The 21,520-nt window shown below is 44.0% G+C and overlaps 2 protein-coding genes, 2 long non-coding RNA genes and 1 pseudogene across 4 annotated transcripts; 4 read left to right on the top strand and 1 right to left on the bottom strand.

Moving 5' to 3' along the window:
* Positions 1-138: 138 nt before the first annotated feature.
* On the bottom strand, positions 139-15,645 carry LOC127768784 (uncharacterized). Its single transcript, XR_008016654.1, has 6 exons — positions 15,512-15,645; positions 13,175-13,401; positions 12,372-12,527; positions 12,088-12,175; positions 3,332-3,409; positions 139-885 (listed from the first exon to the last, which is right to left on the bottom strand). It is a non-coding gene; the product is annotated as an uncharacterized LOC127768784 (long non-coding RNA).
* LOC127769459 (uncharacterized) lies at positions 2,544-3,720 on the top strand. The gene is made up of 3 exons (XR_008016843.1): positions 2,544-2,635; positions 3,075-3,152; positions 3,313-3,720. It is a non-coding gene; the product is annotated as an uncharacterized LOC127769459 (long non-coding RNA).
* Positions 7,834-9,317, top strand: LOC127767005 (flowering-promoting factor 1-like protein 2). Its single transcript, XM_052292587.1, has one exon. The coding sequence runs from the start codon at positions 8,035-8,037 to the stop codon at positions 8,416-8,418; it is 384 nt and encodes a 127-aa protein (XP_052148547.1). The 5' UTR covers positions 7,834-8,034; the 3' UTR covers positions 8,419-9,317.
* On the top strand, positions 14,703-16,590 carry LOC127765230 (heavy metal-associated isoprenylated plant protein 35-like). The gene is made up of 3 exons (XM_052290453.1): positions 14,703-14,871; positions 15,141-15,216; positions 15,542-16,590. Exons 1-3 carry the CDS (start codon positions 14,839-14,841, stop codon positions 16,441-16,443), a joined length of 1,011 nt encoding a protein of 336 aa, XP_052146413.1. The 5' UTR covers positions 14,703-14,838; the 3' UTR covers positions 16,444-16,590.
* A 2,251-nt stretch (positions 16,591-18,841) lies between these two features.
* LOC127766136 (uncharacterized) lies at positions 18,842-20,050 on the top strand (annotated as a pseudogene).
* The last annotated feature ends 1,470 nt before the right edge of the window (positions 20,051-21,520 follow it).

Here is a 21,520-nt window from a genome sequence, read left to right as displayed (position 1 = left end):
TCAAATGTCAAAATGGAGATATAGTAGATGCACCATTTTGTAAATGACATTTTGATGATGGATAATCATTTATGGATGTCCTTTTGGAGGATTAAGTTTTCTTTTTTGCAAGTGTCAGTATGGATATATATATAGGTATTAAGATATGATTTGTGAACGTCATTTTGCACCGATGAAATGAGAATAAATCATTTTTCTAAACAATGGAGATGTAATATAAGTCTATTGTATAATGACACACAATATATTTGATATTTAGTTGTTCTTCTTACGAGAAGAGATAATTGGCTATTTTATTTTTCTCCCTTTTCTACAATGTTATCTAAAGTTGATTGGTGGCTTAATTGTTTTGGAATGTCGTTGTTTGAAGCTCATTTGGAGAAATATCAATGTATGACAAGTTCTATTAGCAAAAATCGTTGTACTAGGGTACATATAGTTACATAGGGGCACAAATTTTGGCATCCTTAATTTATATGCATTAGAAAAAAAAAAGGAATGGAACCATGTCAAGGGCAAAATTGGAAAGCTAAAAAGTGGTGGCAGGAAACACAGTACCATTGTGTACCATTCATGTCCCTTCCTTTACATTTGCTAGCACACATCTTACAGCATTTTAATGGTACAGATTGGAGGTGCAAATGAACCTAGGTTCATATCTTCATTTCCCTATACACACACACACTAGCATAATGCCCGTGCGTTGCAACAGGTAAAAATGTTTTTATCGCTATATATTATACTCATTCCTTGGTTTTGAGCCGACTTGCACAGACTGCTGTCTTCAACCTCTGGAAAATAGTCTCGTGGATGTACAATACTGGAGCTGATCCTCGCCATCATATTCAGTTGAATCTTTTCCGATCTTCCAAAATTGGTTGATGGCTTTTGATTCAATTGATATCAAAACGATAAAAACGATGACTGTTAAATAGGGATTAAAAGGAAAGGATGGATAAAAATACCAAATCCTTATGTATGCGCACACCCTTACGTATGAAAAGAAAAACACAACTTAAGCGACAAAATAGCGGTGGAAGAAAATCGGAAAAAATAGTGAAAAAAACGACAGACAAAAAATACCCGAAAACCTTATGTATTTTTTATTAGGTATATAGGTGTAGATATAGATTTTACGAAAATTGTCAAACCACATGAAAATCACAAAATTATATAACGTATATAATTTTTTAGGTTAATTACTTCTATTGGTCAACACAATATGCAGCTATAAAAGGTTACTATTTGTACATCAGATCAGTCTTGAAAAAATAAAAGTTCCAACGTCCTGGACATCAATGTGTGAGTACTAATCTGGGGGTATTTTTATATGGGATACAATATACAATTAGGGGTGAAAATGAAAAATTGCTAGGAATTAGATGCCACGTGCAGGTTCGCATGTGGCCTTGAGGCGAGAATTGTGTGGTTGGCTGTCTCCAACTTGGAGATCATTATCCTCTCACTCTCTCGTTCTCTCTCCCAGGCTCCCAGCCGGCGTTGCTGCTCTCCCTCTCTGCAAGGCAGCGTGTGGCAGCCGGCTGGAGAGTAGCAGGGCGCGTTGGCCGGTGGGAGTGGAGTGGTTGCTCTTCTCCCTCCGAGATCTCCACCCCCTCGGCTCCGGCTCACTCGGCTCCGGCCGACGAGGAGGGCCACGGGCGGAGCGAAGCGAAGCAGCGGACGGGCGAGCGAGGCGGGTGGGCGGGGAGCGAACCAACGATGACCTCTTCCCCTCCCGCATGCATCCCGTTGTCTCTCCTCTCCCCTCTTGCACGGATCTGCCACCGGCGCCTGGATCCCATCCTCTCCGCCCTCCCCTCGCGCGGATCCGCAATTGGCGGCCTCTTCTCCTCCCGCATAGATCCCGTCATCTCCCCGCTCCTTGCTCGCGCGGATCCGCCGCCAACGACGACGGGAGGGGCAGACCCAGCAGCCTCTCATACGGTGACAACAACGATTGGTGGACGTGGGCTGACCCAGTTCCCGGCATCTGCTGCGGCGGCGACAGCAGAGTTGCCGAGGACGACATCATGTGCGACTTCCTGCTCAAGCTGCTCCGGGCAGGGAGCATGGTGGGCACCGACGCGGCTCTGCTACAGGAGCTGGAATCCAGGGCGGTGCATACCTCGCCTAGTCAGCTCTCGAGGCCGGGCTACGGCCGACTGACTTCGAGGAGATCTCGCCCGCGCCGTGCCTGCCAGCGACCGATGTCCTTGACTCGCCGTCGGTTCCAGCCACAACCGCCTAGGTACTTTTTTTTTAAGACAATACATCATATTGTTCATGTGAAATCTTGGGATCATCTTGCATAGTAGTAATCCTGTTGCTTAGAATACAGTTATTATCTCAGCTTGTGTTTTCAAATGTGGAATTGCGGGGCACCAGTTCTGTGATCATAATCAATAATCATCACATATCTGTAACACAAACACATATCACCAGCTTTGTTTTGATTTGTGTTTTGATGGGAACAGCATGGAAGCACACCAGATAAGCACATGGATTTTGTTGGGCTATTGTGCTGTAACACAAGTTTGCCAAACATTTATGTGGCATCAATATCTATCTTGGAAGTTGAAGCTATAGATAAACATTATCAACAACAAAAGCAGGATGTATCTTCTTGAAAACAATGGTAAGAAACAAATTATTATATCTCTTTTGTAGCTCTACTACTTATGGAATATTGAGATGAATATAAATCTAGGTGGTACTTGTGACATTCGCCGCACAGCGGTACTGCCGCCATCTAGTTGTATTTTATTTACTTGCTACAGTGTGGTTTTTAGAGCATGATTAACATTATGGTGGAGCATGATTAAAAATTGCAATAATTAAACAATGGTTCAGCTGTCTGCACAGTTAATGCTTTTCTGCATAAAATTGCTGTTGCTGCAATTACCAGTACTTTTAAGTTTTCTTTCTTCTAGTTATATAAAGCCACCTAAAAAAGAGATTTTCATATTTGGGTTTGCAACTCATAATTTGTGGTCTCGTAAGGAGTCGTGATAATAGCCACTGAACAACTAAAAAATATGCATGTTGCTAACTTGCTTTGTGTTCTGCATCGACAGGAAAAAGATTTGGATACATATTGGTATGAGCAGACAGACCTCAATCCCTGCACTGCACAACTGCATTGCCCTTTGCAGGTGAAACGAATCTAGACATTACCACTATATGTTAATTAATTAGATGGTACTTTTAGTTCATTCATAAACTACCTTACAAGTCTTGATTAATGGAAGTGCTTATGTTAGTAATTATTCAAGCACCTTGGGTAGAATCTAATGAAATTGAAATTGCATACAGGGTTGAGTTCATTGATAACCTGGAATCGACATTGATTGGAGGTGCCTTGACGTCCTAGAGGAAGAGCCTTACGATCTATATTTTCTTGTATTTTGGCCTGAGAAAAAAAATATGTACAATCATGTTAGTGGGAGTGCTAGCTAAAAATAGCGGAAAAAAAGCAGGATAGAATCTGACTCGGGATAGAATCTGACTCCTGAAAGCTGGAGTAGGAAACAGTGTGGGGGAACCAGCCTAACTCGACGAAAGAAAAGCGGGATATAATCTAACTCGGGGTAGAATCTGACTCCTGACGTCGGCTGGGCAAATTCCCTGACGTGGGTATATTCATGTGTTCTATTTTGAACCTGATTTGTGTGTGGACCTGAACCTAGACTCCTGTGTTATTTTTTGTTTTTTATTTGTTCCTGGACTCCTGTGTTTTTGAACCTGATTTGTATGTGAACCTGAACCTGGACTCCTATTTTTTTTTGTTTTTTATTTGTTCTTGAACTGATGTATTTTTGTATGGGCTTGTGGGCTTGTGGGCTTGTAGATGGACCTAGAATTTTTTTTTTTGGATGAAGGAGTATGGGCTTGTAGATGGACCTGGAATCCTAGAATCTGTTTGGGCTTGTGGGCTTGTGGTGCATTAATCTAACCAGAATCGAACCAGAATAGGAAAGTAGCGCATCGGATGAAAATTAGCGCATAATGACGGACGAAAACACGCGATTACAGAGATGTGACGACAGGAAAAATACTAATATTTATATTAGTTAAGATTAAGATATATTCGCACAATTAATGGCACTCAAGGCAGCCAGAGCCAGCCTGCATCGAGGTAGAGAAATTGCATGCATGGCATATGGATCGATCGATGGAGACCTACCGGCCGAATCAAAATTCTTTGTCCACGTATACGCGAGGGAGATCGATGAGAATCATGATCGAGATGTATCAGCGGCCGGCCGGGCTGGTTTATTTAACTGTTCATCAATTCCGTTGATGGCGATCGATCGAGCAATCTCCTCGATCGCCTAGAGGCGAAGATATCATGCATCCACAAGAATATATAGAGTCAGGAGGGCAGAATTTGCCTCCATCCATTAATTTTCTCTATCTATGCTATGCATGGTCTATTGGTCTTGTATGGGAGGTGGAAATAAATTGGTAAGAATTTAGAGAAGGTGAGTTTTCTAGCTTCTAGATTTAGTTTATGTTTTAGATTCTATAGTTATGTTCCTGGATATTAGAATTTGAGAGAAGAATTAGACTATTTAGGAGAGCTAAGAATTCTAAGGCTGCGTTCGGTAGGACATGTTCCCAACTTCTCCTCCTCGTTTTTCACACGCACAATTTTCAAACTACTAAACGGCGTGTTTTTTTACAAAAAGATTCTATACGAAAGTTGCTTAAAAATCATATTAATCTATTTTTGAAAAAAATAGCTAAAACTTAATTAATCACGCGTTAAACGCTGCTTCGTTTTGCGTGCCAAGGAGTGAGGGTTCCCGAACACAGCCTAAGAGAAAGTGTAGCTGCCAAAATAAAGCCCTATAAGTAAAGTACCAATTGGCCAGTGAACAGGGACAGACGTACGCAAGGGTTCTCAGGAATATCCTGGAATATCCAAAAAAAAATATACAATAAATTAATATATGTAGGTACTCCCTCCGTCAAAAAAAACTCATACGATTTTGTCCAGATTCATTGTACTATCCCCTTCTAGGTTTAGTTTTTTTTGGACGGAGGAAATATGTCATATATGCATATAGTAAAATTAGACCTAATACTTTATTTTCAATATTATATTTTTTTCTCAGGAAATATATTATTTTGGGCTCTTGTTCACACCACCACCACTTCAAATATGATAGCCAACTATATATCCTAAATCCTTCTATTTCTATCCTACCAAATATTAGGGATAAGATACTTAAAATTGTTGAGTGAACATCTAAACTTAAAATCCCGTGGCTGCCACTGACTGAGAATAGATGCTAATCCATTTGCATATATTGTATTGCATATAAAGCTAGCTAGAATCGATGGATCGAGGATTGGATTCCGTGGGATATCACTATTGGCTGCACTGTGCACTAGCTACTATACCATAGCTGTCCTTGGTTGCATACTTGCATTGCATGCATGCTGCTGCTGATACTTGCAGCCGTACATCAGTAGCATGCATGTCTCCGACTAGCTCGATCCGTACTCCCATATACACTGCTCAAGGGGTACATATCACTATGTTCTTAACTATGACCAGCTGGTTGAAATATATATGTCCCTCATCAGACTAGCTAGCTAATTAAACTGATGGAAAAAAATTGAAAATGATGGAGCTAAAATGAAAAATCATCGCTTCCATGTGAAATTAAAAAGAAAAGAGCCAGTGGATGGAAAGAAGAACAAATGGAAGCTAGCTAGCTAGCTAGGTATAGGTTCACATAATGATGAACTAGCATGTGTGCACATAACAGCATCGTATATACCCAAGAGATAAGGTGGAGATATATCCGGGAGGAATTGAAGAGCTATGATTTTATGAACCATCCACTACTATCGCTGGTTAATTATTTTGGGTTGGAGGGGAGGACAATGAGGACGTCGAGACATAGAGATTGGATGGAGGCATCAGGCAGATGATGGGTTGGTGGTGGGCAATATAACAAGGAAAATGGTTAGGAGGCAGCTGCGACAATAATGACGGATTTAGTGGCATTGGTAAAGCAATCATACTTCCTTCCCCTAAAAGATAATTTAATTTAGCAGCTCTTTCTAAAAGGCATGAATACAAATAAAAAGCACTCTTGGGTAAGCTAGCTTCGCCAGGGGTCTTTTTGATAGAAGGGATATTTGACAATAAACTTATAACTATTTGGAGAGATCATCCAATATTATTAAAGTATGTTGTTTGCGGTACATAAAATACTCAACCAGACCTATCTTAGAAGATTGGAGGACCAGTGGTGTGGGAGATTCACGCTGTTAGAGTTGGAGAGTAGCTCTTCATGAATGCCGGGGGAAGGGGGAGGAAGAGGGTGGTCATAGATCTGACAGTTCTCATCGACAACACGAGGGTAAAGGCAGAGAAAGGCACGATCAACAGGGAACGAAAAACAAAGCCATCGATGCATACAAGACAGGAAGAAAGGGACGAAAGACATAAGGGGAGGAGAGAAGTCATTCGTGTGAATCTTAATGAAACACTAACCATCGATCCAAAAGAAGTGACTGGAATTTATAGATATTTTAGGCATTTTCATGCGACTGAAAACTAAACAACTACTTATAACGATTTTGCTATATATTTGTCGACAAATTTTCCCCCAAAAATTTGACAGATGTAATTACAATACAATCATAGTGTAATTACACTGTAACTATAGTGTAACTTGTATGTAACTTTCAAAAATCTCTCCGTAACATGTTATTTCAGTAAATTGGAGCTCGTGGGAATAAATTCTTTCACATATGTGTGTGCTATGATTTGTTTTCTTCCTCACCAAAATAAATCTTGTAATAGATCTAACGATTCAAAATTATGTAAAACTTACATATAAGTTATACTGTAGTTACATGCAAGTTACAGTGTAATTACATATAAGTTACAGTGTAATTACACTACGATTATACTATAATTATATCTGTCAAATTTTTAGGAGAAAATTTATCGATAAATGAATAGGTAGTTCTACTTATAATTATTTATACGGATCCATATCTACTCCGGAGACGGAGTAAGTGGTGGGCATTCCTTTGCATCTCTTGTAGCTAATAAGCTACATATATGCTTATATGCCACCCTAGCTCTAGCCCAATATATACGTGGTATACGTGCAGTGTAGGCGTATTCAATCCAGTAAGCATATATACAGGGCCGACCCTGCTCGATCGATCGAATGCGATGCTCTGCTGACCATGCAAAAAGATCATCATGCTAGCTAACTGCAGATACCAAAGACCTTGTGCCTGCACCATCCGTTTCCGATCGACCAGATCCGCCCATCACACAGCATCTGTAACTGTGCAGGTTTTAATTTCATTTTCTCAAAAAAAAAAAGAACTGATCCTAATTAACACTACCCATATACTCTTTTCGTCTCATAAAAACCAACTTAGTATTGAATATGACACATCTCGATCTAGATTCGTAGTACTAAAATGTGTTAGGGTTTAATCTTTCGGTTTGGATGTTTATATCAGAGAGTGCCGATATACCGAAACTTCAAATATTTAGGTCCGAAGTATCGAACAAATTTTAGTCAAGTTTGAACAAAATAAAAATTTCAGCCAAAATAATATCATTTTTTTGTGTGTGTGTGGGGGGGGGGGGGTGGGGGGGGGTGTTTCCGAAATGACCAGAATTTCTAACTCTGGGATATGTCACATCTGATATTATATTGGTTTTTTTAGGGAGTATACCTTTTGAAATAATAAAATTCAAGCATTCGAAACGTGTGCACGAATCTCATTGTAGAAAGAAAAAGAAAAAAAAAAAACGTGTGCAGCTGCCCGGTGCACGGCTGCATCCCTATTTATAGCCCCCTCTCGCGCGCCATCCTTTTCCATCCAAGCAGCAGCCAAAATACCACCAAATATAATCAATCCATCCACATAATATATAGAGCTAGCTAGCTAGGGAGATTTCGAAGGAAATTCAGTTGAGCTAGCAAATATTTAGGGATCATTTCGAAGGGAGGATCGAGGAATTCAGTTAAGCAAAAATATTTATACATGTCGGGCGTGTGGGTGTTCCGGAACGGGGTGGTGAAGCTGGTGGAGAACCCGCCGGCGTCGGCGAACAGCGGCGGCGGCGGCGGCGGCGGCGGTGGCGGCGGCGGCATCCGGCGCAAAGCGCTGCTGCACATGCCGACGGGTGAGGTGGTCACCTCCTACGCCTCCCTGGAGCGCAAGCTCGCCGCGCTCGGCTGGGAGCGCTACTACTCCGGCGGCGGCGGCGGCGGCGCCGCCGCCGCCGCCGCCATGATGCTCCAGTTCCACAAGCGCTCGTCGGTGGACCTGATCTCGCTGCCCAAGGACTTCTCCCAGTTCGGCTCCGTCCACATGTACGACATCGTCGTCAAGAACCGCGACGCCTTCCGCGTCATCGACGTCTAATCACCCAAGTGTCTAAATTAACCATCCAATTAATCTACCTCTCGTCTAATTACTGCCTTCGTCTCTGCATGGGTTTGTATCATTAGTTTAGGAATTACTGTTGATTGTTGTTGTACGTACACTTAATTAACGTTGTTAATTAAGTTATCTTTTGCTGGTGTTTGTTTATGCTATGTACTAGGGTTGTGCGTGTGTGGCAGTGTGAGTGTGGACTGGACAACAGTAGTAAAAAGTTTGTTCGCTCGTCGTCTACTCCCTCTGTCTATTTGCTGGTATTGATAGCTGTGGTTTGGTTTACGGTCAAAATTAATCTTACCAAATTATTGTCAATGTTAAATTTTGATGAGTTTTAGTATGGTTAAATTTTGGTAAGGTAACGTCGTATTTGGATTGGAGCCCAAATACCAGTAGTAAAAAGTTTGTTCACTCGTCGTCTACCTCTGTCTACATGTGGTTTCGTCTCTAGCTATTGGTCGTAGCAACTGCAGTACGGCCGAAGCTGCATCATCGTTGGTGCATGCTCTTCCATGTTCACGTGAGTACTGGGTGGAGGTCCGGATCTCGAAGCTTCTCATATGTAGGAGTAGACCAGCTAGGACGGCTAGGATCTACTGCTCGTTTAGTTTGACCGACTAGCAGGTACCGTGTTTAGTTCAAAAATAATTCTTCAAACTTTCAATCTTTTTATCACATCAAAACTTTTTTATACACATAAACTTCCAACTTTTCCGTTACAACGTTTCAATTTCAACCAAACTTCTAATTTTGGTGTGAACTAAACACAGCCCTAGTACACTGTCATAGTACACTGTCAGTCATTCTCCGTCAATACAATGCGACCATTCCAGGTGTACTATTACTTCCTTTGTCCCAGAATATAGCAACATAGAATGAGATGAGACTAATCTTAGGACAATATATCTTGACATATACATTGCCTCATGTTCAGATACATTGTCCTAGGATTGGTCTCATCCCATCCTAGATTGCTATATTCTGGAGGGAGTAATTAGGAGTATCTTTCTAACATAAACACTCCATCTGTTCAGCATTTTTACGATTCAAATTTTGTACATAACCTTTGCTAAAAGACTAAAAAAATACTACCTTCTTGGACAAATATATGACGTTCGTTAGATCAATTTTGAGCTAACCAACGTCAAACAGAAAATATGGAGGGAGAACTAATGTTTACAAATGGGGGGTGGTAATGCAGCATGGCAGGATGATCTTGATAAGTCCTACTACCTCTATCGTCAAATACAACATTTTATTACTGAATTTAGGCTGTGTTTAGTTCCTGAAAAAAGTTGGAAGTTTGAGGAAAGTTGGAAGTTTGGAAAAAAGTTGAAAGTTTATGTGTGTAGAAAAGTTTTGGATGTGATGTGATGTGATGGAAAGTTAGAAGTTGGGGGTAGTTGGGGTGAACTAAACACGGTCTTAGTACAGATCTGAATGATACATGTTGCTATATTTTACAACAGAGATAGTAGTATATTTTTATACATAGGGAAGAGGAAGCAAGTAAAAGTTAAGAAAAAAATAAATGGGGAATTTGATGTGACGAGTAAATAAAGAAGTAAGCAAATGAAGTACTAGTATTAAAAATGACTAATAATGATAAAAAAATTGACTAATAACGCCAAATGGGAACAAGTTAGCAGAAAAGCCATATCATCTATCCTTTGAATATATACCTCGATCCGCTTATTCGTTTGTTAGGCCAAGAGCAAACCTCTAAATTGATTCTCTAGAGCTAGGATAGAATTAAGCCCCATCATATCTTATCGAATTGCCATTATATTCATGCGTGGGTTAGCTCCTCTCAGGCGTGGATGCCGGTTGTTGGTCTTTATAAAATCTTTTAGTAAACAAAGCTAGATTCATAAATCCCCACACGTACCAACTTTTTAGGTTTCAAAAACATGTACCAACTTTTATATCTAAGACTAATGACCTGTCAGTCTAAAAACAAGGCGATGATATATATGTTTCAGGCAATGTATATTTGGTCATACATAGTGGCGGCTATGTAAAATTGTATTATATAATCCTGTTAATTATTTAGTTGCACTATCAACACTGTGTAGCTTACCCACTCATCCACTCTGTACCTAAAATGTGACGTATATATTTCATCTTTAGTTAATTTAATTGAGAAACATCACCTATATTGCTATAGGGCCATTTTGGTTTGAAGCTAAAATGTGCCCTACCAAATTGTTTGACACTTTAAATAGTATTTTGTTAGTGTTTGGTTACCAAAATTCTGGTACTACCAAAACTTGTCTAGGTTTTGGTAGTACCAACATTTTGATATGGTAGCAAAACAAACACACCCATAGAAAAAATTGTCAGGTGACAATAACTTCTTTATTTTTTTTTCAAAACAAATTAAAACGATGGGCCTTGGCCGAGAATGCCAATCATGCATGCTACCAAAATCGATGGAAGGAGGAGTGGTTTTGTTTTCTTGTTCACGCGCCTCAGTCCAGTCCTCACATGATCCATCGGCGAACAGTATATGCAACTATGCTACACACAGCTAGTAGTAACTGGGATGGGACATGAACGGATATTTGTCTTTGACTCCATGTCGTTCTCTGTCGACTCTCCGGTTCCTCCTCTACATGCCGTCGGCCCATCTCAACCGTCGGTGGAATCAGATCCGGCTAACTTTGTGCGGCTGCAATGTGTTTGCAGCCTTGTAGGTGCTTACAAATTTGACCACGAGTATATGCTTAAGGAACGCGCGCGGTTCTAAAAGAAAGATGAACGAATGTGCTCAACAGACATGACCACACATATCATACTATATTTATATTGTAATCGTATAAAAATAAAGTAAAATCAATAAACTAAATAGAAAAGAACATATAAGATAGTACTCCCTCTATCCTATGATATAAAATATTTTAGATGGATGTGACACATCTTAGTACAATGGAGAGAGTACAAGATAAGCTAAGCACCTCATCGCAGGCCGTGGTGTTGACCAGCATGAGGCATTGGCCGCTCGCGCATGGCATGACATTAGCACACACATACTGACGCTAATGACGGGCATGGTCACCACTCACCACTCACCAGTAGGGCGAAAGGGGATGAGCGTTTGAGCGACAAGCGATGAAGACGAAGGCTCGGGGCTTGGGTCACTAAATTGGAAGGTGACAAAACGATCCATTGCCTCGTTCCTGGTTGAACCATTTCATTGATTTGATGGACTTGTTATAGGCTGGTGAATGAGAGCTAATATATAGATGGCTGAGAATGAGAAGGGATTTTGGGGGTGTGAGGCGACACTGAACATAGGTGGATCGGTCGACCTACACTAGACAAGAGTAGGTACGGTATTGTTACGATACGTATTTTACTACGTACGTATTGTGCAATACGTATGTTAGACTTTTTTTTAGTACAGTACGTACGTAGCAATAGTATCTAGAAGTCCAAACTAAAGATACGGTATAGGACATGTGTCCCGTAATCATGCGTAATCTACGGATGTACATGTACAGTGCATGCAGTATAATATTGTACTAGTTCTACGACGAAGAGAGAAAACTACGGATGAGATGAAAAGAGAGAAAAACAGCACAAACGTAAAGCTGTAAGCAGCAAACTTTGGCAGGCCGAATGCAGGTAGAGAAAAGGGACGGGGAAACGTACTCTTGGGCCGTAGTGTAATAGGCTTGGGCCAGCCCATCATCTCTCAGTCCGTCCGTCCAACAACATCGAAACCGTGTATAAAGTTGACCTGAAGAAAAAAAAAAAGAATGATTAACTCGTCAACAATGAGAATGAGACATGTGCCTAACAAATTCGAATTTGCAGCTCGAGGATTTCTTTTAAAAAAAAACAAATTTGACAGTGCAAAAGAACATCTAATAAATATTTTAGCTGCAGGAGTTAAAGCGGCTCTACGTTACCACCAAACGGCAGACGCCACGCACCTATCTCTCTGCATGCATCCCTTCTATTTCTGAATATTTTCTGTCGCTGCTGTGCTACCGCATACGTGCTCGTCACTGACGCCGGCCGAGGCCGCCATATTCTTCACTCCTCCCAGAACTCAACAAGAACTCACCAGACGACGACGTGAACCACTCCTGAAAAAAAAAAGAGAAGATACATCGAAATCAAATTCTACGGTCTCTGAAGCTGAAAAGACCATCAACATCTTTTAGTATCCTTTTTTCTCTTAATCTCATGCCATTGCATAATGCAAATATATGATTCTGTGCTGTTGCTTTTGTTGCACTCCTCCCTCCTTTTGCTTTCGCAGTCTGTGCCATCTCTTTTTCCAGCTAAGAGTAACAGCGGAGAGAAAAGGAGGAAGCAACAGAACAAGAGCAGCCATTATCATCTTGGTTTGTGGTGCTGGGGAGAAGAGGAGGTGAAGCCAGGAAGAAAATTTTGAAAGGGACAGACAATACAAATGACGGAGTTCATATTTTTGGCTTGTTGCTCCCCTTCTACCAGCTGATTCAGCCTATTTCGTGGAAATTTCCTGGAGCTCTTGACAGGCACAGATACTTCAGAAAAGGAGGGATATATTATATATGTCGTCATGATTTTTCATGACGTGAGTTTGATTTGTTTGGGGGAATCACAGTAGCAACTAGCAGAATCACAGAAATGAAGCGATTTGTTGTAAATATTGACAGTAATTGGGATGATAACTGGTGACAACGATAAACAATGAACTAGACCGTGGAACAGAGTAACTAAGTGTCTGACGGAGAAAATTGCATACCTGACCGTGATGGCTTTTTCTTTTTTTGTTCCTGAAATCGACGGTGTTAAAAAGTCGATGGGTCAAAGTCTCCTTTTCCTTTTCTTGAATGAGAACTGCAGAAATCAGGATGGCTACGATGTCGCAATCTCTTATCACCAAGATGTGCATCTCTCTCCGGCTTCATTTTTGCCACTTACGTTTACATCTTTGTATAGCGGTTCATTACCTCAGCATGCACATAAGCCCTGAGACAATGTAGAAGTTAGTTCTCCAACAAAGGCATACAATCTAATTAATTTCTCAGTGCTAAGCAAGTGCATGATATCTCAAGGATGGCTGAATTTTCCTTTTCCCTGTGTGACAAAAACATATCAAAATACCTGTCCCCCCCCCCCCCCCCCCGGGGGGGATTCTAGATGAATCTGTTAACTAATTAAGCTTTTGCTAATATGGACAATGACCAGCGTTTTCCGTTTAATCATGCAGTAAAGCGAGATATAAACAAACCCCTCTGGACAACTAAGCATTGTCAAAAAGGCAGGGCTGGAATAGATGCTTTCTTCTCCTCCTCCATGCAAAAAAGGTGTATTATATGTCACAATGGTTGCTACCTTTCAACTTTGTGACAAAATAAAACTCCTCCTTTGCACGGGGAAACACTAACAAAAGCAGAGGCCTATCTCTTTCTTATTTGGCATGATAAAGGAAGCCACTAAGCTGTGGTTGCCTACAACACCAGAACACTCTAGGGAAGGGAAAAGAATCTTAACAAGACTACATGAAAGGAATGCCCTAATATTAAATTTTATTTGTTCATCCGCGTTGTAGTTCAGTGCCGTCTCCTTCATGTAATTCTCTTCACTTTTGCTTGTTTGGGTTGTGAAACTTTGACTATACAGTAAATGGGAAAAAAAGGATGGTTAAAAAAATGGTAAAAGTGTCAAGGGTACGTTTTGTAATAACACATGAAGAGCATGCATGGACAAGTGATGACATATAATTAACACAACTTTAGCTTGTACTTTCAAACTAACACAATGCCGTGTAAAATTGCATGTGATCATTTTGTAAGCTAAACTTTTATTCACGAGTATGTGTTTTATGAATGGACATATTTCCTTTTTTGAACATGTGTGTTCAAACATCTAAAATATAATTATGCAAACCTACCTTGGCAATTGAATTTTCCCTGAAACATCAATATTGTGTAAAGATCTGTTGAATCGACACTACATATATCTATGACAATCATTATCTTATGAAAGGTAAAAGATTATAACAACAAAAGAAGCTCCACAATAGAAAAGCAATAACCAAAGACATATATCAAGTGTGATTCATCCTCCAAAAGTAGTTTTTATCTTCCATCAAAATCTCAGCGATACAGCTCATGATGAGTTCTCCAAAGAAGAGAAATGAACAACTATCACCTCCTCTTTAAGTTACCTTCTCAAAGGGTGTGTTTTGTCCATTTGTAAAGTTGTAAAGGAGCCTCCCCTAGTCACACCCCAACTAAAATATAGGCTCAACGAAACGTCCACTCACCTCTATAGCTGTTGTTAGAGTTGTTATTCCTTTCACTTGTTAAACTAGTGCAGGGTATAAAATCTCCTCTACCCTCCCCCACAGTACAAGCCTCCCTCACTTTCCCCTCCCTCCTGCAAAATCTTTCACTTGCTCCCATGGCCTCCGGCTCAGAGCCTATAGAGTGTCAGGTGCTAAATTTCATCCTTTTAGTTTTCTTTCCTCTTAACTTATGATAGAAATTATTCAGCTCACCAGCACGGTTCAGTTACTAGGTGTTCTCTTCTGTTCTTCAGGATTATAGATAGCTCGCTGATTGTTCTTTAAATTGTTCTTGGCTGCCTGGCAACACATTCCCTTATGTTCAATTTCCATACTTTTGCTGTTCCTCTTTCTTGTGATAAAGGCCATGTGAGTGTACTGATAACCGATCGGTTTGTATGTCTGATATCTGATTTAGGTTCTTGTGCTGAGGGTGTCCATTCATTGTGAAGGATGCAAGAAGAAAGTGAAGAAAGTGCTTCAACATGTTCCTGGTATGTTTTATCAAATCCTCAAACCGCATACCGAGTGATCTTTACTATGTAACTGTGTAGCTTTAAAGTCCATTTGTGATCTTCTTGTTGCAAAAGTTGTATCTTGAAGAGTTAAAACGAATTATAATGCACTCTGTTAGGTATATTTGCTTGGCCATCTTTAATTTGCGGAATTCAGGGAAAAAAAAACATGACAGTGATAGGAAGGGTAATGCTAAGTGAAAACATGCATACTGTGAATATAAATTGAGGAAGAAACTGTTCAACTTGACCTGTAAATTAACATGGCACTGACCTAATTTCTGTGTTCCTTTTGATCATGAAGGAGTGTTCAGATGCGACGTCGATGCCCGGAGCAACAAGGTCATAGTCACGGCCTCAAGAAATATGGACGCCAACATCCTTGTTGCGAAGCTGCGCAAGTCCGGCAAGCAAGCTGAGCCATGGCCAGAGGAGCCAAAGCAGCAGCAGCCACCGCCACCGCCTGCAGAGAGCCAAAGCCAAGAGACTAAGAACCAAAGCGACGAATCCAGCAAGCCGAGTGATCAACCAGCCGAAAAGCCCGTTCCCGACAAAGCTGAAGGCAGCGCAGCGGAGCCAAACAACCCTCAGCCATCGCCGGAGCCGACGAAGAGCACCGATGAGACCCCAAAGCCAAATCAAGAAATCCAGGAGCCATCCAACGCCAAGGCCAACACCGATGCCAACGCCAGTGGCAATGCAAGTGACGAGACCAAGGAAGCAGCAGCAACAGGAGAGCAACCCAGTGGGCCAAAAGGGAAAGTAAAGCAACACCGGGAGAGGCCGATCGATGCGAGGGTGACAATGGAATACGGCGGAGGCAGCCACGTGAACTACATGCCGCAACCGCAGCCGGTGCCCGTCATGAGCTACAATGTGGCACGGCCGACGGCGAGCGCGGCCTACTACGCCGCCCCACCGGCACCGGCGCCGATGTCAATGCCGATGCCCATGGCAAGGCCTGGACCATCATCACAAGGCTACATTGACGAGGAGTACTCGCCTTCCTACTACAACCGTTCATCGCCATATGAGCCTTACTACTATCCTCAACCTTCGCCATACCGCTACCAGCATTATCAGCAATCTTCAGCTGACGACTACTACTATGGAGCACCCCAGCAGAGGAGCGCCTTCTCGCCGCCACGGGATGCTTACGGTGAAATGTTCAATGATGAGAATGCTAATTCTTGCAGTGTGATGTGAAGCAATGCAGTAATTTAGCTAGTTTTATGCTCCTTAACTAGTGACTATATGTTAGATATATAGTAGATTTAGTACCGGTAACCGATGTATTAGTAGTACTCAGGTTTCATGCATGCTACTAGAATAAAATGAGCTGAGCTTGATGCATGAGAGGGAGAATTTGAGGGGTTAATGAACACTTCTGATGTTTATCAGAACAATTTTGTAACACTTGATAACATGGTTATCTCGGAGATGATTCTAAAATATAAGTTGGTATTATGAAATCCTGGTAAACTTGCACCAAAACATTTGCGTTGATACCAATCTATAATATGTTTAGCAATATATTTTCAGAAGGGGCTTGAATGACACAGAGTTACCAAGAAAATATGCATGGTTTCATAAGTATGACTTTTTCAAAAAAATTCAATAGGAAAAGAACCAATTCAAATGTAAAAGCTCATTCAAAGTGCTCAAAAGAATAGAAGGATCAGAACTATACTTTTCTTTTTTCTATTTTGCTTTATTTTAAAATCTAGTGTTCCCCTAACTGAGCAACTAACCTTATATATACGTTGCCACGGGAAGGGGAGCTAATCCTCTCTGCATTCACCTTTTGGTCTAGTAGGATATGCTAAACCTGACACGGTAAAGCTCTAGTTGTGCTCTGAAGACAGCAGAATCTGCTCGGGTATGGTGCATTGGCTCTGACCAAACTTTAACACTTTAATAACAGTAACTGCACCAGAACTAAGGAGAGCAGCCGCTGATCAAATGCAGATCAAGATTCATTCTGCATACTGTTATGCATGCCGTACATGCAGGGACCAGGATGCAGCTGCAGTGAGAGATAACAGCTGAAGAGATCGATGAGCAGATATCGTGGTGAAGAACTCATTTTTTTAGAACCGTGTTCAACAACTCAAGATACATGAAGTATCAAAGAGAGAGACCCACAAGAAGTGAACTCAGAAGCTGAAATGTCAGTATATATGCTAGTAAGCAACAAGGCTCCAGACCTAGCAACTCATTTTGGAGAATGGAGATGACTTTTGCTTGGCCACATAAACGGATAGGTATGGGATTAGCCCCCGAGGAACACCAATTATGGACTCCAAGCTTCGCAATTAGTTAACTGATACCGATGGTATATGTGCGGTTCACATTTCGATTTCACAATCCCCATGAAAGTGAAAGCAATTGTGCTACGTCTTGTTAACAGTTTCTTTTCGTTAAACCAAAGCAAAGGTTGACATGAAAGTTGCTGTCCCAGCCTGCCTGCCATTCAGGCAGCAGAGATTACTAGTTAAGCATCAAAGCCATGCTGCTCTGCAACTCCTAGGTGGTCTCGTTTATCGAGTTGTACAGTGACAAAATATCCTAACTATCTATCTACCTGTGCAATGAAAGTACAATTTACACGAGCTCATCCAGAGATAGTCTGAACATTCAGTCATACTGGAGTATGCAGCGACGCAGAATACTTACAAATGTTATGCTGGTAAAAATGCTTCTTCCTGACCTCCTCGCCTCACAGCAACTAGAATCAACATCCTTGATAGCTGCGCATAATCTGAATCATGAACACTTCTCTTGGACGGTAAGAAAATCGAAAAAATTCTCATGCACAGGGATGCAGGATTTGTAATACCTAGGATCCATGACGAATTACTTGTTTAAACGAAACGGATTGGGGTTTTCTGAACCCCTTCCATCTCGAGACGAGGGTTCGCCGCGCAGAGCCACAGGAGAGGACGCACGTCAAGTGGTCGTCGACGAGACGGCCGCCGGCCATTCTCTCGGTTTCCGAGCGACTCGACTGCAGCGGAGAGCGGCGGCGGCGAGTAGGATGGGGTTTGATTTTGGGGTTCGTGGGGTCGAGAGGAAGGTGCGTGATCATACGACGGGAAGTCGGCGGCGAGGGTTTAGGGTATTGAGGCCGGGGCGGCGGAGTGGAGAGGAAGGCGAGCGAGACGGCGGCGGGCGGGCGGGGCGGGCGACGGCGAGGCGCGCCGCCGCGTCCAAACGCTGACCGGCCGCGCCGCCCTGCCTCGCGAGGAAACCGCAAAAGCCCAAGCTGAGTTGGGCCTCAGCGGGATTGCCGGGATGGCCAATTGGACCGAGACGCGCGTGGGCTGGAACGTGAATCCCATCCGCGTCCGTGTTGGGCCGGAATGGGATTCCCAGGTCCGTTCCGAATGGGCCGGGTCGCGATTGCGTGGAGGGAAAAAGTACACCGAAGGTCCCTCAACTTGTCAGCGAGATACAAAATCATCCTCGAACCACAAAACCAGATATACGGGATACGTGGCGGCTGAGTCAGCGTGGGACCCACGTGGGCCCCACATGTCAGGGTGCCACCTCATCTGATCCCTCTTATTTCCCCTCTTCTCCCTTTCTCTCTCTCACTTTTCTTAGCCGGCGACGGGCGGCGCTGTTGGGAGGAGGCCGCCGGGGGGAGGGCGGAGGAGGAGGTCCGGCAGCCGGCGTCGCGCCGGCGAAGGCAACGCCGCCGTCAGCATCCTCGTTGCCGCCGCCGTGGCACAGCGTTGCTTGGCGGCCGCGGGGGGAGCAAGGTAGTGTCAGCGGCGGCGGCTGAAGGGGACGAGGCAGGAGGAGCGATGCAGCCGCCGTGAGAACCCCGTCGAGGCCGGCGGCGCCCCACGGCCTAGTTCGGCTTCGTCGTTGCCTCCACCCCCAGTCGCGGCACCCACGCTTCCCCGACCACGATGCCGCCGCCTCCGCCATGGCGTCCGTGAAGGCCCCCGCGCCGCAGGAGCAGAAGGTGGAGGGCGAGTCGTCGGACGCGTCGTTAGCGGTGGGGGGAGGCTCTGAGCTCCCGCCCGCGTGCGGCGGCCACTCGGCGGCAATCGGCCCGGCCGACCGTCATGGTCTCCTCCTCCTCCTCCTCCTCCGCGGCGGGGGGCGGCTTCGAGCTCCCGCCCGCGTGCGGATTCCACTCGGCGGCAACTGGCGCGGCCGACCGCCGTGGTCTCCTCCTCCTTCTCCGCTTGGCGGCCGCCGTGGCATCCACGGTCGTCGTCGTCGCCGCGGCGAGCGACGCCGGCAAGCTGTCGCTGTGGGCGCTGGTGAAAGTGGTGGCGCCACTCCCTCCTCTCCCGCCGACGCCGCCGCGCGCTGCTCCCTCCTCTTCTGCTGGCGCCCACCGGGGAGAAGGGCGGCGGACTTGGTGCGGCCGCCGCGTCGCCATCTTGCTCCCTGTACGCGGTGAAGAAAAACGTGTCCTCCGTCGTGTCGTTGTACTCTCTGGCGGCGGTAGCAGCTCCCACTCCGGGTGCCCGGTTCTGTCGCTGCCGCTCTCAAGTCGTCCTCGAGGTATTTGTCCGATGCCGGGGAATTCCCAGCCTTGGCTCTCCGGGTAGGATGGGTATCTCAGCTCACCTGCAGGGGCCAAGCCCAATCTCTATGTCCACAATCAGGCCAGACCGCCAGAGTCCAAGAAATCGGCCATGTTCTCTCTGAAGCTCTTCATGAAATCGGCATACAACTAGTGTCACAGATAAACAATCGATCTAGTCGATTAGATTATCCTAATTTTGATCATGGTTGTGATATGTAAATTTGCAATCTCAATGTCAGTATGTCACAAATTATGAAATCAGTGTACCTGGATGGGAGTTCTGCCATGGAACAGAAGCCGGTCGTCAACGCCGATGGTGAGGTACTCCTGGTTCGTCGAGCCACCGGGGCTCGTGTAGCACACGTCGGGGTCATCGTCGCCGACGTCGCGGACTCAGCGCGGCAGCGGGATGGCTCCCTGTACGCGCGCCACTCGTACCGCGCCGGCCCGGTGCCCTCGACGATGCCCCACCACACGTCCGCCATGACGCCGTCGACGCCGGCGTCCCACCACATCCGCCGCAGCCGCGTCCTCCAGCTCGTTCGCCGCGGTGACCACGCCCAGCTGCACACCACGCCACGGCGCGGCGCCGCTGGACACGATCAATTCGAACGAAAGCTTGAAGAGATTGCGTGAGCTCGGAGCTTACCGGCAGCAGGCCTCCTCCCCACCCGGCGCGGTGGCCTGCTGCCGCGTCGCCGCCCGCCGCTGGCCACCGACGCCCTCCTCCTCTCCCGCATTGCCTCTGCGGTCTTCTCCCCACCCTTCGGCCAGCTGCTAGCCTGCACACAGAAGTGAGAGAGAGGAGGAAGGGAGAGAAGAGGGGTAAGAAAGAAGGTGCTAACGTGGACAGTCTGACAGGTGGGCCCCACGTTGACTCAGCTGCCACATCAGATAAAACCGAGGTGTGAACGGTTTTGTAATTTGAGGGATGTTTGCAGTTGGAGGACGATTTTGTAATTCGATGACAAGTTGAGGAACCTTGGGTGTACTTTTTCCTTGAGTGGAGTGTTGGGCTGGGACGGGTGCGTCTGGGCTGCAACGTGAATCCCATCGGGCCATCCCCTAGCTACTTGCGTGATGGGCCGGAATTGGAGTCAGGATTTGCAGGCCAAATTTCTTTGTGAACTTATTCATTTCAGATATTGAGCGGCTAAACAGGATGGGCTTCTTTGCAGGCATCCTTTGAGGGCGATGCCTTAACTAAATCCCTAAATTAATTCTACTGCGTTTCTTTATTTCGGAGCACGTACACAAAAGTTAAAAGTTCGTCACAGACTCACCGTGATCCAGTCAGGTTGATTTGTTTTCGAAAATTTTACTCTGTTTTCAAATTTTCGCTGTTTGGATGGTCCAGTATATCATGTGCACAGATCTGCCAATCTCAGCGTGCCTCCGCTCACAATTTTTGGCACTTCTGTCTCTAAGATATACTGAGTATATATAGTAATATAGTATACTGGTCACTTCAAGAGCTCAAGTCATACAATTTCAAAGCAAACTTGAGGTCACTGCACTTATTGCATTGCCAGGCATTTTTGGATTGAAGCCATTTTTGCCTAATCGTTTTTTTGGCAACTTTAATAGTATCACATGTATGTGCGATCCGTTTTACTACTTTTTGTTCACACTAATACAAATTCTATAACATCAAATTTGGCACTATTTGCCAATGTTTTAAAACTACCAAAATTTTGATACGGCAAAAAATTAACTTCTAGGCCGAGTTTAGTT

This window comes from Oryza glaberrima, chromosome 1, assembly GCF_000147395.1.
Source record: "Oryza glaberrima chromosome 1, OglaRS2, whole genome shotgun sequence".
Classification (NCBI taxonomy): Eukaryota; Viridiplantae; Streptophyta; class Magnoliopsida; order Poales; family Poaceae; genus Oryza; species Oryza glaberrima.
The sequence above is the reverse complement of the archived record's forward strand: the minus strand, read 5'-3'. Positions and strand labels throughout refer to the sequence as shown.

What these genes read in the sequence shown, in the direction of transcription:
- LOC127767005 (XM_052292587.1), top strand. Translation starts at nt 8,035, where the DNA reads ATGTCGGGCGTGTGGGTGTTCCGGAACGGGGTGGTGAAGCTGGTGGAG.
- LOC127765230 (XM_052290453.1), top strand. Translation starts at nt 14,839, where the DNA reads ATGGCCTCCGGCTCAGAGCCTATAGAGTGTCAG. An exon ending in CAGAGCCTATAGAGTGTCAG is followed by an intron (nt 14,872 to 15,140) that starts GTGCTAAATTTC and finishes TATCTGATTTAG; the next exon opens with GTTCTTGTGCTGAGGGTGTC. An exon ending in AGTGCTTCAACATGTTCCTG is followed by an intron (nt 15,217 to 15,541) that starts GTATGTTTTATC and finishes TTGATCATGAAG; the next exon opens with GAGTGTTCAGATGCGACGTC.